Source organism: Dasypus novemcinctus, chromosome 3 (genome assembly GCF_030445035.2).
Source record: "Dasypus novemcinctus isolate mDasNov1 chromosome 3, mDasNov1.1.hap2, whole genome shotgun sequence".
NCBI lineage: Eukaryota > Metazoa > Chordata > Mammalia > Cingulata > Dasypodidae > Dasypus > Dasypus novemcinctus.
In genome coordinates, this window is record NC_080675.1 from 153,947,691 (window position 1) to 153,960,337 (window position 12,647).

General features: G+C 50.9%; 1 protein-coding gene across 5 annotated transcripts in view; it reads right to left on the reverse strand.

Moving 5' to 3' along the window:
• ADAMTS7 (ADAM metallopeptidase with thrombospondin type 1 motif 7) overlaps positions 1–11,654 on the reverse strand; it is a 52,832-nt gene extending 41,178 nt beyond the window's left edge. For 4 of the 5 annotated variants that reach the window (XM_058294604.2, XM_058294605.2, XM_058294602.2 and 1 more), the window contains exons 1-2: positions 11,295–11,606; positions 1,614–1,969 (exon numbers count right to left, since the gene is read on the reverse strand). In XM_058294604.2, the coding sequence (XP_058150587.1) occupies positions 1,614–1,969; positions 11,295–11,394 (456 nt within the window). In that variant the 5' untranslated portion in view covers positions 11,395–11,606. Of the gene's footprint in view, positions 1–1,613; positions 1,970–11,294 lie in introns of all 5 variants that reach the window. The other variant, XM_071214322.1, reaches the window with a different exon arrangement.
• Between the last annotated feature and the right edge of the window lie 993 nt (positions 11,655–12,647).

Sequence of the window (12,647 nt, forward strand, 5' to 3'; positions counted from 1 at the left end):
TCAGGAAAGGCTTCTCTGAGGAGGTGACATTTGAGCTGATGTCAAATGTACAGATGCTGGGGGAAGATGTAGGGGGAAAGTCTTCTAGGCAATGGGAACAGCTTGTGCAGAGGCGCTAAGATGGGAATGAGCTTGGCATGTTTGAGGCATGGAAAAGCTAACACTTACCTCATGTTGGGTATTTTCTAATCAGCCTTTACTACTCACAACCACTCTATGCAGTAGTTGCTATTGTTTTTCCCATTTTACAGATGAGAAACTGAGGCACAGAGATGGGATGAACTTGTGCAAGGTCACAAAGCTAGAGTCAGTGTGGTAAAGAAGGGATGGTACCCCCCCCCACTCAGCTGGGCCTCCTACCCCAGGCCCACACAGTCTCTGGGGCCTCTGCACCCTCATCCTCAGTCAAGCAATAACCACTCCTTCTGAAGGAGAAGAGGGGTTCGCAGGTGCCTGGGAAACCCTGAGCACCCAGGTGGCAGGATATTTTCCCAGTGGATGCTCATCACATGTTTGCTGAAGGTATGGTCTAAGCCAAGAGTGAGCCAAAGAAGGTGGCAGGAAAGCAGGCATGAGATTGTGTCTGCCAAGGAAATAGAGCAACCTCCATGGACTCATCCAAGATACAGACCTGGGGTGCTTGGACTTTTGACTCCTTAAAGCTGCCCCAAGTGGCTGTCATCTCCACAGGCCATCAGAGGTCCCGTCTACCAACCTATCCGCCCACCCACTGTGTCAGTGTCCCCCCAGGTCACCGGCAGCCCCGGGCAGATGCAAGCAGGTCACATGGGCTTCCAGAACCCTGCGGGCTGCGTATGGGCTGCCCTGTCCCACCACAGCCCATGGCTTTTGCCTGAGCAATCTGAGCTGAGGGCCGTCATGGGAACATCTAATGGCTAACAGTGCACATATCCCTTCTTAACTTGCCCCTCTCCCCCACCCCACCCCCAGCGGGGAAGGCAGGGATGGGGGCTCCTAAGTAGAGAGAAGAAAGAGGCCCTATCCTTCCTGAGGTGGGAGTTCTGCTGCAGCCAGTCACTCAAGCAGAGGGTCACCAGCAGTAGCCAGCATCACCCTGCAGTCCGGATAAGAAGCCAAGGCCTGCGATCCCAGGAACTCTGATCTGAAAAGAGATGGACTGAAAATGCAACTTCACCATGCCCTGAGGAATGGCTAAAGAGCATGGGCTGCTTGTCCCATAGAAAAGCAGCTTAAGGGGATCCTCAGGAGGTAAAAGTCATAACTGATGCCCCAAAGAAAGAGCAGGTTGGCTCCTTTCTCAGTTTCTTAGGTCTAAAAGTGGCGTCTCTGGACCTGCAGCATTGGCCTTCCCTAGGAAATTGTAAGAAAGGTGCATTTTCAGGTGCCACTCCAGACCTTCCCTATCAGAAACTATTTTAACAAGTCCTGCAGGTGATTGTGACTCACATTAAAGTTTGAGATCCACTGGCCCAGAGGACAAGGCCTGCATGGACACTCCCATTTTAAAGGAGTGAATACCAAGGCCCAGAGAAGGAAAGCACTGACCAGAGCCACCACTGGACAAGTCTCCGGCAAGGCGGACCTGTGTCCAGCCATCCCAGCCCCCCTCATTCATGCCCTCACACACTCACTAGGCCATTGCAGGCGCTGATGGCCGCCAGGCCGCCCTCCAGCTCCGGGTCCTGCACCTCGCCGAGCAGGTGGCAGGCGGGGGTGCCAGTCCTGATGTACGCGCGGCTCAGGCCACCACGCCGCCGCGTCTCGCTCACAAAGCTAGGCGCCAGGAGGTGCAGGTTGGTGGTCAGGTTGAAGCGCAGTTCACGTCCGCGGTACTGCAGCTGGTAGAAGGCGGGCGCATCCAGCCGAGCCGACAAGTCCCGCTTGCGCAGCGCACGCGGCCACAGGTCATAGGACAGGAAGGAGCCTCCAGCGTCCACTCGCACGGGGTGCACGATGTCCAGCGCCTCCCGGGCCTCAGCTGCACGCTCTGAGGAGAGAAAACACAACCGGTGCCTGGGCCCAGGGCTGATGCAGTGCCCTGGCGACCAGCAGGGAGCGGCCAAGAGAAGGCAGCTGGGGTCAGAGTGCATGGTTCCAATCCTCACTGTGCTCCTACCAGCTCTGCTATTTTGCCTCTCGGTGTCTCCATTTCTCCATCTGGACTATTGCAATAACCTCTTAACAGGTCTCTGCTTCCACTGTTGCCCACCTCCCCTTGTCTAGTCTCAACATAGCGGTCAAATGGTGTGGCAGTTTGATATTATTTATGAATTCCAAAAAGAGAGATTATGTTTGTAAACTGGAGTGTTCCTTTGGGAGTAATAACCCTTTGATTGTATTAGATTCAGCTGAGACATCTGATTAAATTATGTTAAGATTAAGGCTTTGCTTCAACCACATCATTAGAATGTGACTCAGCATTAAGTCCCTGCCCCCTTGGTGGGCTGATGAAACAGACTCTCACAGGGAATTAGAGACACAGAGAAGATATACAGAGGATTCTGGGGCCCCAAGAAGAGAGATGAGCCTGATAGTCTACAGCTGATCTTCTGGAGAGACCAGAGAAGCTGAGCTCTGAAAGAAATGAGCCCCAGGGAGAGAGACAAGCCTGATGCCAGCCTACAGCTGAGATCAGAAGAAGCCGGGACCACAGAGCCTTAAGAGGAAAGAGGAAGGCTGAACCCCCACAGACACTGCCCACCATCTTGCTTCAGCATGTGGCAAATAACTTTGGGTAAGAAAGTACCTCTTATGGTACTTTGAGTTGGACTCTTTAGGGCCTTGTAACTATAAACTTCTACCCCAAATAAAGACCCTTTATATAAGGCAACGGAGTTCTGACACTTTGCATCAGCACCCCTTTGGCTGACTAATACAAAGGGATTCCTTCAAAACTGGTCAGATCATGGCTCTCCTCTGCTCAAAATCCTGCACTGACTCTCATCTCACTCAGAGCAAAAGATGAAGTTCTGGCAATGACCTATGAGGCCCCATGCAATCTCCAACTTCTCCTGCCCAATACCCCCACTCCAGCCCACTGGCCCCATTGATGATACTCAAACAGGCCATACCTGTTCCTGCCTCAAGGATTTTGCACTGCTGTTCCCTCTGCCTGGTGCACTTCCTCCTTCCAGTCCTTGCTCTAATGTCTCCTCAGAGAGGCCTCCCTGACCTCAATGTTTTAAAACTGCAACTCCCTGTCCCTATGCCCCTCCCCTATTTTTTGCCATAGCACTCCTGACATTACTGACATTCACTTGTTTGTTTTTTCCTACAACTTGTCTGCTTTTCCCCTGCCCCCACAATGTAAGCTCTAGGAGACCAAGAATCTTCATATTCTGTGCATTTTGATGATTTTAAACATTAGAAGAGTGCCTGGCAACTAGTAGTAACAAATATCGATGAATATTTGTTAAATGAATCTGTAGAATAAGGACAATAACAGAATGTACATCCTGAGGGCTGTTATAGGATTAAATAAACTGAGCTAATCCCCATTTAGTAGTGCCTTGCCCACTGGTTGAACATGATGGATATTATGATTATTATGGCTACCATTAGCCTGGTAGGTTTAAAAAATATGCTTCAGGTATGTGAGGGTTCTGCACATATCTCCAGGCCTCCTGGGATGGGGAGACAGAAAAGGACCGCCCAGGTGAGGCTCCCTGCCCGCTTACCACTACCACTTCAACAGAGCAGCTCTGATTTAGTTCTTTACATGCAAGAGTTCATTTGAAGAAAGGGTTCCAAGGCTGGAAAGAATTTGTAGACCTTTGCTCAGGCCCTTGCAGGTTGCAAAACACTTTCCCTATTGCTGTCCTCTTGGATTTCCCAGTAAGGCTGGGATTCTTAACTTTTCCTTTTTTTTTTTACCATGAACCCCCTTCTCAGAATAAAGTTTTTAAATGCATAAAATAAAATACATGGGAGGACCAAGAAAACTAATTATATTGGAATACAGTTATCAAAATATATTTTAAAAAGTGGAGTGTAGAATTATGAACTCCTTTATTAACGCATTCAAGATCTAATGGCAGGGAAGCAGACATGGCCCAGCAGTTAGTTAGGGCATCCGTCTACCACATGGGAGGTCGGTCCGCAGTTCAAACCCTGGGCCTCCTTGACCCACGTGGAGCTGGCCCAGGCACAGTGCTGATGCACGCAAGAAGTGCTGTGCCACACAGGGGTGTCCCTGCGTAGGGGAGCCCCACGCACAAGGAGTGCGCCCCGTAAGGAGAGCCACCCAGCGCCAAAGAAAGTGCAGCCTGCCTAAGGATGGTGCCACCCACATGGAGAGCTGACACAACAAGATGAAGCAGCAAAAAGAAAACAGATTCCCGTGCCGCTGACAACAACAGAAGCGGACAAAGAAGACGACGCAGCAAATAGACACAGAGAACAGACAACCGGGGTGGGGGGGAAGGGGAGAAAAATAAATAATTAAATACATACATATATACATACCTACATACATATATATATAAAGGTCTAATGGCAAATTTAATACCTACCATCATTTTGAAGTAGTGATGAGTGTAAACTTTGTATTTTGAGATACCTGCAATGACTGTGATGTGATACAAAAACATTTGTTTTTCTAGTGGTGAAAAAGTCACAGGTGCTGCTAATACTACTGGGGTTTGATGCTAAAATTCATACTTGAAGAAAATGCTAGATTTCACTTAGAGGAGAACTGAAGATGTAATGTTTTCCCATTACGGGCCACCTGAAGTCCACCCATGCTCTCTTAGGTCACGGACCCCAGGTACTGGGGCTGGGGATTGAACCCGTGACCTAATATGTGGGAAGCTGGTACTCAACCACTGAGCCACATTAGTTCCCCAGAGTTGGTTTTTTCATTTGTTTGCTTGTTTTTGTTTTTAGGATACACTGGGAATCAAACCTGGGACCTCCCACGTGGGAAGAAGGGCTCAGCCGCTTGAGCCACATCTGCTCCCATCATGGAAGTATATTTTTTTAAAAACAGATTCCCACGCCTCATCTCAGACTCACTAGATTGGCATCTCCAGGAAATGGCACTGCAATCTTTGTTTTTATCAGAGCCTCAAGGACTGTGGTCATCAGAGAAGTTGGGAAATTCCTTACTGGGATTGGATTTAACTAAAGCACCCAGAAAGCTTTGAAAAACCACACATGTCCAGAGACCAGCCCAGAGATTCTCATTCCATAGATCCAGGGATTTGGGGCCCTGGAATCTGTCTTTTCTGCATTTTTCTAATCTGCTCAAGGATTCTTTTTTTTTGTTTTGTTAAGGAGGTACCAGGGATTGAACATAGGTCCTTGTACATGGGAAGCAGTTGCTCAACAACTGAGCTACATCCACTTTGCAGTGAGAGTTGGATTTTTCGTTTGCTTGTCTTTCAATCAATAAACAAAAAGGGGAAAACGAGATAGAGCAAAAAGTCCATGTTTGTTTTGTTCATTTTTAGAAGGTTACTGGGATTGAACCCAGGACTTTTTAAGGAAAGCAGTAAATTGGTATTTCTGTGCAAAATCACCTGATTTTTTTTAAACACTGGTAACTAATAAACATTTTTCATTATCTATGTCACCCAAACAACAAGCACAAAAAAATCGACAAATGAACAAATAAAAAACAAATCCACAGGCTGTGGTTATGGGGTTATGTGACACTGTTTGAGAATGTCAGAACAAGAAATCTCCTTAAATTATCTAGCCCAGAGGCTTCCAAAGGCCAGTCTCTGAAATGGCTACATCAGAATCCGTGAGGACAGCAGATGTAGCTCAAATTGTTGAGCACCTGCTTCTCATGTAGGTTGCCCTTTGGAATTGTGCTTGTGTTGTCCACGTTTCAAGTCATCTCCCCACCAGGCATATTTGTTCATTTAGGGTCTACCTGGTCTCCATGGGCAGTTATGCATGACCCTTGGCTACTGACTGAGAGGGAGTATTAGGTACTCCAAAGACTAGGAAAATGTATAAGATAGCATCCTTGCCCTCAAAAGAGATCAGCTAGAGAAATGTGTGCAGGGCACTATAGCCCCCACACCTGCCAAATGCTCAAGGAAGTCCAAGCAGGGGGAAGAGACATCCCACTGGATGGGCTGGGATGATGAAAGGATTTATCAAAGAGATCACATTTGAGATGTCGCTTGACATATGAATATAAATTCAACCATGGAGATGAGGAAGACATCTCGGTGGTAGACACCAAGAAAAAGCCAAAAAAGTGGGAAAAAGCTAGGAACCAGGAGGACAGCAAGAAGAGAAGTGTGGCCCAGGCATGAGATCTGTGAAATGAGAGACAATGGAGTGAGAAAACAATACCTTGTCAAGAGTGTAGGCTTTGAAAGCAGAAAGACCTGGGTTCAGATCCCAACTTGGCTGCATAATAGTTGTGTGTCCCAACCAGTCACTTTAGCTTTCTGAGCCTCAGTTTTCCCATCTGCTTTGAGAATTCAGTTCAGAAAACATAAGGTACTGGGGAGCAGATGCAGCTCAAGTGATTGAGTGTCTGCTTCCCACATACAAGGTCCTGGGTTCAATCTCCAGTACCTCCTAAAACAAACAAACAAACAAATAAAAGCATAAGGTATTGAAAATGATAAAAGAGTTGGAGAATAAGATAACAGGTCCACTCCATAGCTCTGTTTTCAGTATTTTCAGCCATTCCCAAGGCAATCACACCTGAGGGAGCTAAAGACAAGCTGAAGGTAAGGGGACACTGATGCTAACCAGCCCTGAAATTCCCCATAAACTGGAGGAACAGGAGACACATGGCATAGTTCCATGTGACAGCAGTGTCTTCAAAAGCATGTGGTTGGATAGGCAGATACATATGTGCCTAGGGAACCTGAACCACTGAGGAAAAATGGCTTCCAGAGCTTGAAAAATCATCCCTGGGGAAGGATCCATCCCCCAGGAATGTGCAGCCCTGTCAAGAAGCACTGATCTAAACGATGGGCAAATATTGCAAGACAGAAATTCAAGGCAAGTTACAAAGAATCCTATTAAATTCAAAACTGTGAAAGGGGCTAAATAGAGCTATGCTATAAGTAAAACAGATTAGGACTAGTGTGCTCTAGGGCCAAACTGCCTGGGTTTGAATCCCAGCTCTGCCCCCACAGCTCTGAGACCATGGGCAAATTACTCAACCATTTAGCCCTTAGTTTCTCCATCTGTAAAATGGGAATGACAATAATTGTACCTACTCTCTCAGGCTGGGTGAGAATAAAATGAGTTATTATATACTTAGAACAATGTTGGCATTTATCAAATGCCAGCAGAGTTACGATTGAAAACTAGAAATAGAAGTGTTCTGAAGTACAGTTATTTCTTTTAAAATTTGCTATTGCATTTGTTTACCTCATGATTTAATAAAAAATATTATTAAACCAAAGAGGAAAAACAGACTTATAGGGTATTGCCACTTTTAATACAATAATTTTTATTTTCTTGTTTTGTTCTGCATTAGTTTATCCTTCTTAAATATATAACGAATTTGCTTTGCCATTTAAAAATTTTAAAGAAGAATAGGGTGAGTGGAAAAGAAACTTTCAGTTTCTCCTACAGGTGACCCCTGGTTAGTGACCTTGGTAGCCAAAAGTCATACCACCTGGTGCCACCAAGTAGGTAATTGCAGGTTCTAGTCCCTTAAATGGTATGTGCCTGCATCAGAGCAGAGCCTGCAGTGTTAAACCTACAGTGGATTGCAGACGCCATTCAGCTGGACTGCCCCTTGTTCTCAGCCAAGTGTATTCCACCAGGTCAGGAGATCTATTCTGATTGGACTGAGCTTCTGCTACACTGGGTGTTAAATATTTTAAATATCACTCCTGGATGACAGAACTGTCACTTTGGAGCTCCACCAGAGATATGCCCACATGGTGTTTACCCTCACCTCCCTATCAAGAACCTGACTTACAATCCAGCCCTTCAAATGACCCATAGTCAGGCCAAGGAGGAAAAACAACCAGGGTATGTGTGTGTGCATGTGCGTGCCCCCTCCATCAGTCTATATGTATGTGCCTGGTATGCATGGACATGCATGTGCACAGGGCCCACATATGTGATACACTGGGGGACAGTGCATGGCTGGGCCACAGTCCCAGCAACTCCAGCAAGTCCCTGGGTCTGTCACAGGTGGAGAAGAAGTCAGGACACACTTTCATAAAAGTGAGCTTAGTATGTGCCCTTTGGTCTCAAGGCAGGTGGCTGTCAGTGGGTAAGCCTAGCCCGAGGGGGGAAACGCCAAAGATAATGTCTTACAGCCCAGCAGTCTCAGGGTGGGGGATACTGAGTGACAGCAGAACAAGGAAGGCCTAGGCTACATACCTGTGGAGATAACAGACACTGCACCCTGAAGTGGGGGACCTCCCAAATTAGCCTGGGGTGGGGGGATGCATACTTTGCCTCTACTCCCATGTGGCAAGCTCAAGATGCAGGACTCATCAAAGACTCTGTATTAAACATTCTACTGGGTCTGTCTGGCAGATTATTAAATTAATAAAAAATAATGGTCAGAATATATTCACCAAATGCAATTGAATGTGCCACAATGATTAAAGAAGTTTTTTTTCGAATTTTTTTCCTTTATTTTCTTTTAAATGTTACATTCAAAAAATATGAGGTCCCCATACACCCCCCACCCCGCCCACGGCACCCCTCCCACATCAACAAACCCCTCCATCATTGTGGCACATCCACTGCACCTGGCAAATACATTCTGGAGAACTGCTGCCCCACATGGACAGTGGTCCACATTGTAGTCCACACTCTCCCCCAGTCCACCCAGTGGGCCACAACAGGACACACAACATCCAGCATCCATCCCTGCAGCTGCACCTAGGACAACTCCAAATCCTGAAAATGCCCCCACACCATATATCTTCTTACCTCTCCCAACCATCAGCAGCCACCGTGGCCACCCTCTCCACATCACTACTACAGTTTCTTCCCCTACTAATCACTAATTCCCCAGCAGAACACCAGTAAGTCCACTCTAATCTATACTCTATTCCTCCATCTTGTGGACTTGGGATGGCTATGTTCAGTCCCCCTTTACATCAAGAGAGGGTTTAGATACCACATGGATGATGGATGCAATTCTCCTGCTTGCAGCCATAGGCACTCTTGGCTCCCTGGTGTGGCGGTTGACCCTCTTCACTTCCCTGTCAGCTGGCCAGGGTAAGTTCAAGAAACCAGAGGGTAGGAGATACAAGTCTGCTGAGGCCCAGGGTCTGGCCATCACATGGACAGTTCAGAGATTCAGGTCTCCTGAGTATACACCAACCCAAATGACAAACACAGGTCCAGTAAAAGTGACAGAAGAGGCATGTGTAGAAAGGTTATATCTGATTCCAACTCCATCACACTCAGGAATACAAATTCCAAAGTAGGGCCAACTGACATGGCCCTGAACTCCAGAGCCATCTGCCTTGACCACAGAACCTGTGGGTCACTGCAGCCCTCAGGAGAACCAGCACCTGGGTTTCCATCTACCTTGACTGTCTCTGGTACTCTACTGAGGCATGCATAAGCATCACCCCCTGATGACCTCCCAGCTCTTTTTTGGAGGCTCATAGCCATATAAACTCATTTGTCCTTTCCATTTCCCCTTTTTTTTTGATGTAACATTTTTTGTGTTCTATGTATCTTTAAAAAAAAAAAAGGCAATTAAAAAACAAATTTAAAAAAACAATGGTACGCTGCTCTGTCCTAAGCAACTAAAGTCCATACCTCATTTAATCCTGGCATAACTGTATGAAGTAGATGGTGTCATTATCCCACTCAACAAAGAAGCTAACTGAGGTCCTGGAGGGGTAGGAGGTTGGCCAAGCTCATACATGGATCTGGGCTGCAGTGGAAGTAGAGAGGCCCCTGGCCACAGGAGACCCTACTCCCACCCCTCCCAGAGCAACTAGACAGCCCCGACCCAAGTTCAGTTTAAGGCGCAATTTCCTTGGGGAAGCACTTTCCTGCCCCCTCATCCCCAGCACTTTGTTCATCTTCATCAGCCCAGCTCTGTGCAGTACAAAACGCAAGCTTCAAGCCTGCAGCCCAGGGGTCCAACCCTAGCAGGTCACCCTCCTCTCTGAGCCTGGTTCCTCGTGTATAAAAGGACTTTCCATAACCAATCTTTCAAGATTGTTGTGGAGATGATGAGAAATAAGGGTGTGATAAGACTGGCATACGGTAGGTGCTCATTAAATGTTTACTCCCTTACCAATCTCCACATTGCCGCTAGACTGAACCTCCCTAAAACCACTACTTTCATCAGCTACTCCCCTCAAGGGCTCCCCAAATCTCTAAATTCTGGTTATAATTACCCCTATGTTCCAGCCCACAGCCTTTTCTAGCCTCACAGACACACTCCTTCTACTGGGGTGGCAGGTCTCCCCCATTCCCAGCTCACAAGCCTAATCCAATCCAGTCCCTGGGCTGATGCCCCGCGGGGATGCCCCCCACTGCCTCCACGCCTTCTAGCCACCCGAAGTCCATCCATCCTTCCAGTCCCTTGTAACTCCACAAAGCCTTCCCCACTGCCCAGCCTGCAGGGCTCTGCTCACTATCGGACCAGCCCCGGGCAGGTCCGGGGCTCCCAGAGCCAGGGCCCTCCTACACCACTGGCTGCATAATCCCCAGGCCGGCTGCCCGCGACGCTCCAGGAGAGCGGCGACCCTGCGGGCGGCCAGGGGGCAGGACTCTGGACAACAGCCAGAGGCTCGTCCGAGGCCAGGCGGACCCGGCTTCCGAGGCCAGGCGGCTGGGGTGGGGGTGGGGGAGAAGCTGCCGCTCCCGCTCCGCTCACCGCGCGTTCACACTTCGGGGACGGGGAGGCAGGAAGTGCGAGGGCTGCGGGAGACACCGCCCAGAGACGGTGGGCTGGGGGAGCGGCGGGAATCCGCATAGACCCGCGACCTGGTGCCCTCGCCGCGAGCCCGCTTTTCAGACGCGGCACGCTGAGGATGAGGAGGGTTAAGAAGCCGAATCCTTCTGCGGTAAACCGCGCACGGTCCAGCATCTCGGCACGAGATACCGGGGGAGAGCCGCGCTCCTTACGGCCCCTGAGGTGGAGAAACTGAAGCTCGAAGAGGGGAAGGGGCTTCTTCAAGACCACAGACAAGGTCAATAGCGGAGTCCGGGCCTGGAAAGGCTCCCCGGTCTCCCTCCCCGAACCCACCCCTGTCCCTAATACTTATGGAGCGGGGAGGGGGCGACCAGCTCCCGGCAGAGCCGGGGCTAAACCCACTGTGAGGTGAGGTGTGAGATGAGACCGGGACGACTGGGGCGGTGGCAGGACCGCGTCTGTCGGGGAGGGGGCCACCCACCTGGTGCGGGTCCCCAGGCGCTGGGCGCCAGAGCGCAGAGCAGCAGGAGGAGGGGGCGCAGCAGCGGCGCGGGGCTGCGAGGACTCCGGCCGTGGGGCATGGTCGCCGGGCGACCCCACGCGCACACTTTCGTCTGTCCGGTCCGGTCGCTGTTGGGTCCCGGGTGGGCTCAGGACATGCCCGACCCGCGTTCACTCCCCGGCGTCCCACCCCCGACTCCGGCCCGGCGTCCCCGCGGCTGCGCTCGGTCCTGCGCTCGGCCCGCGGGCAACAAAGGCTGCAGGGCCCGCCCCCTCGGCCGGCTGTGGAAGCAAAGAAAAGAGAGCGAGAAGGAAAGAAAGAAAGAAAAACGGGAGGGACGGTGGGAGCGCTGCCGGCCCCCGCCCCGCCCCTCGGCTCCTTGCCCCGCCCCCCGGCCGGGCCCTAGCTCCGCAGCCCGGCCTCGCCCCGCCCCGCGGGCCCTGCGGGTCCTGCCCGCCGCCCACCGCGCGCCGGGCTGGGTCCCGGCACCGCGCGGACCTCACTCCCACCCGGACGCCCGACTGCCCGCCGTGCCGAGAGCGCCCCCTGGTGGAGGAACGGGGCTGGGCCCTCCCGCCCTGGACCCTCGATAGCCCCCCAAAGAATCTGGAATTTCCGGAATTTCTGCCTTTTGCCTGAGCAGTGCTTGAGGAGGTGCCCCTCGGCGTGCTCTCCGTGGCCGAGCAGACCCGCTCTTCCTAGGGAAAAGGCCTTCGAGGCCTCCGGAGGGTCCCAGGGGCACTTAGCGGAGCAACAGAGGCCCTGGGGATCTGGAGGTAGGTTTTGTTCCGCAGCCAGATCGCGAGGCGGGCTTGGACCCTTCCCCGGGTGAGGAGCCGTTTCCCGCCGAAGCGGGGTCCTGCAGTTTTCTCCATTCCTTCCCAAGTGGCTGTTTGCATGGAGCTCAGCTAGGGTTGGGCCCGCAAGGCGGGAACTCCGCGGCCTCGCCCAGGCCAGCGCCCACAGACTCTCAGCAGGGCCTGAGCCAACCCCAGTTTCTCATCCCAAGCCAGTCTCCGCCCCAAACCTCAGCCATCTGTCCTCCTCTGGCCTCAACTCTGACTCTGGTTTCCAGTCGCCGGGAGCCCCCTCAAGGAAGGCTATTGCCCTCCATTCCTGCCTTCACTAAACCTGGATGTGCCCCGAGGAGTCCCTCTTGTCCCTTAGCACAGTTCCTTTCTGCTTCCTCCCCTTGGTCAGCCTTTGTGAAGCCCCCGGTCCTCTGACGCCCACACACCTCCTCCCCCTCTGTGCAGTGGTCATTTTCCTGTCTCCTCCTTCCCGGAGTCTCGCTTCCGGCTCCCTCCCCACCCCAAGCCCTGCTGTCCTTCT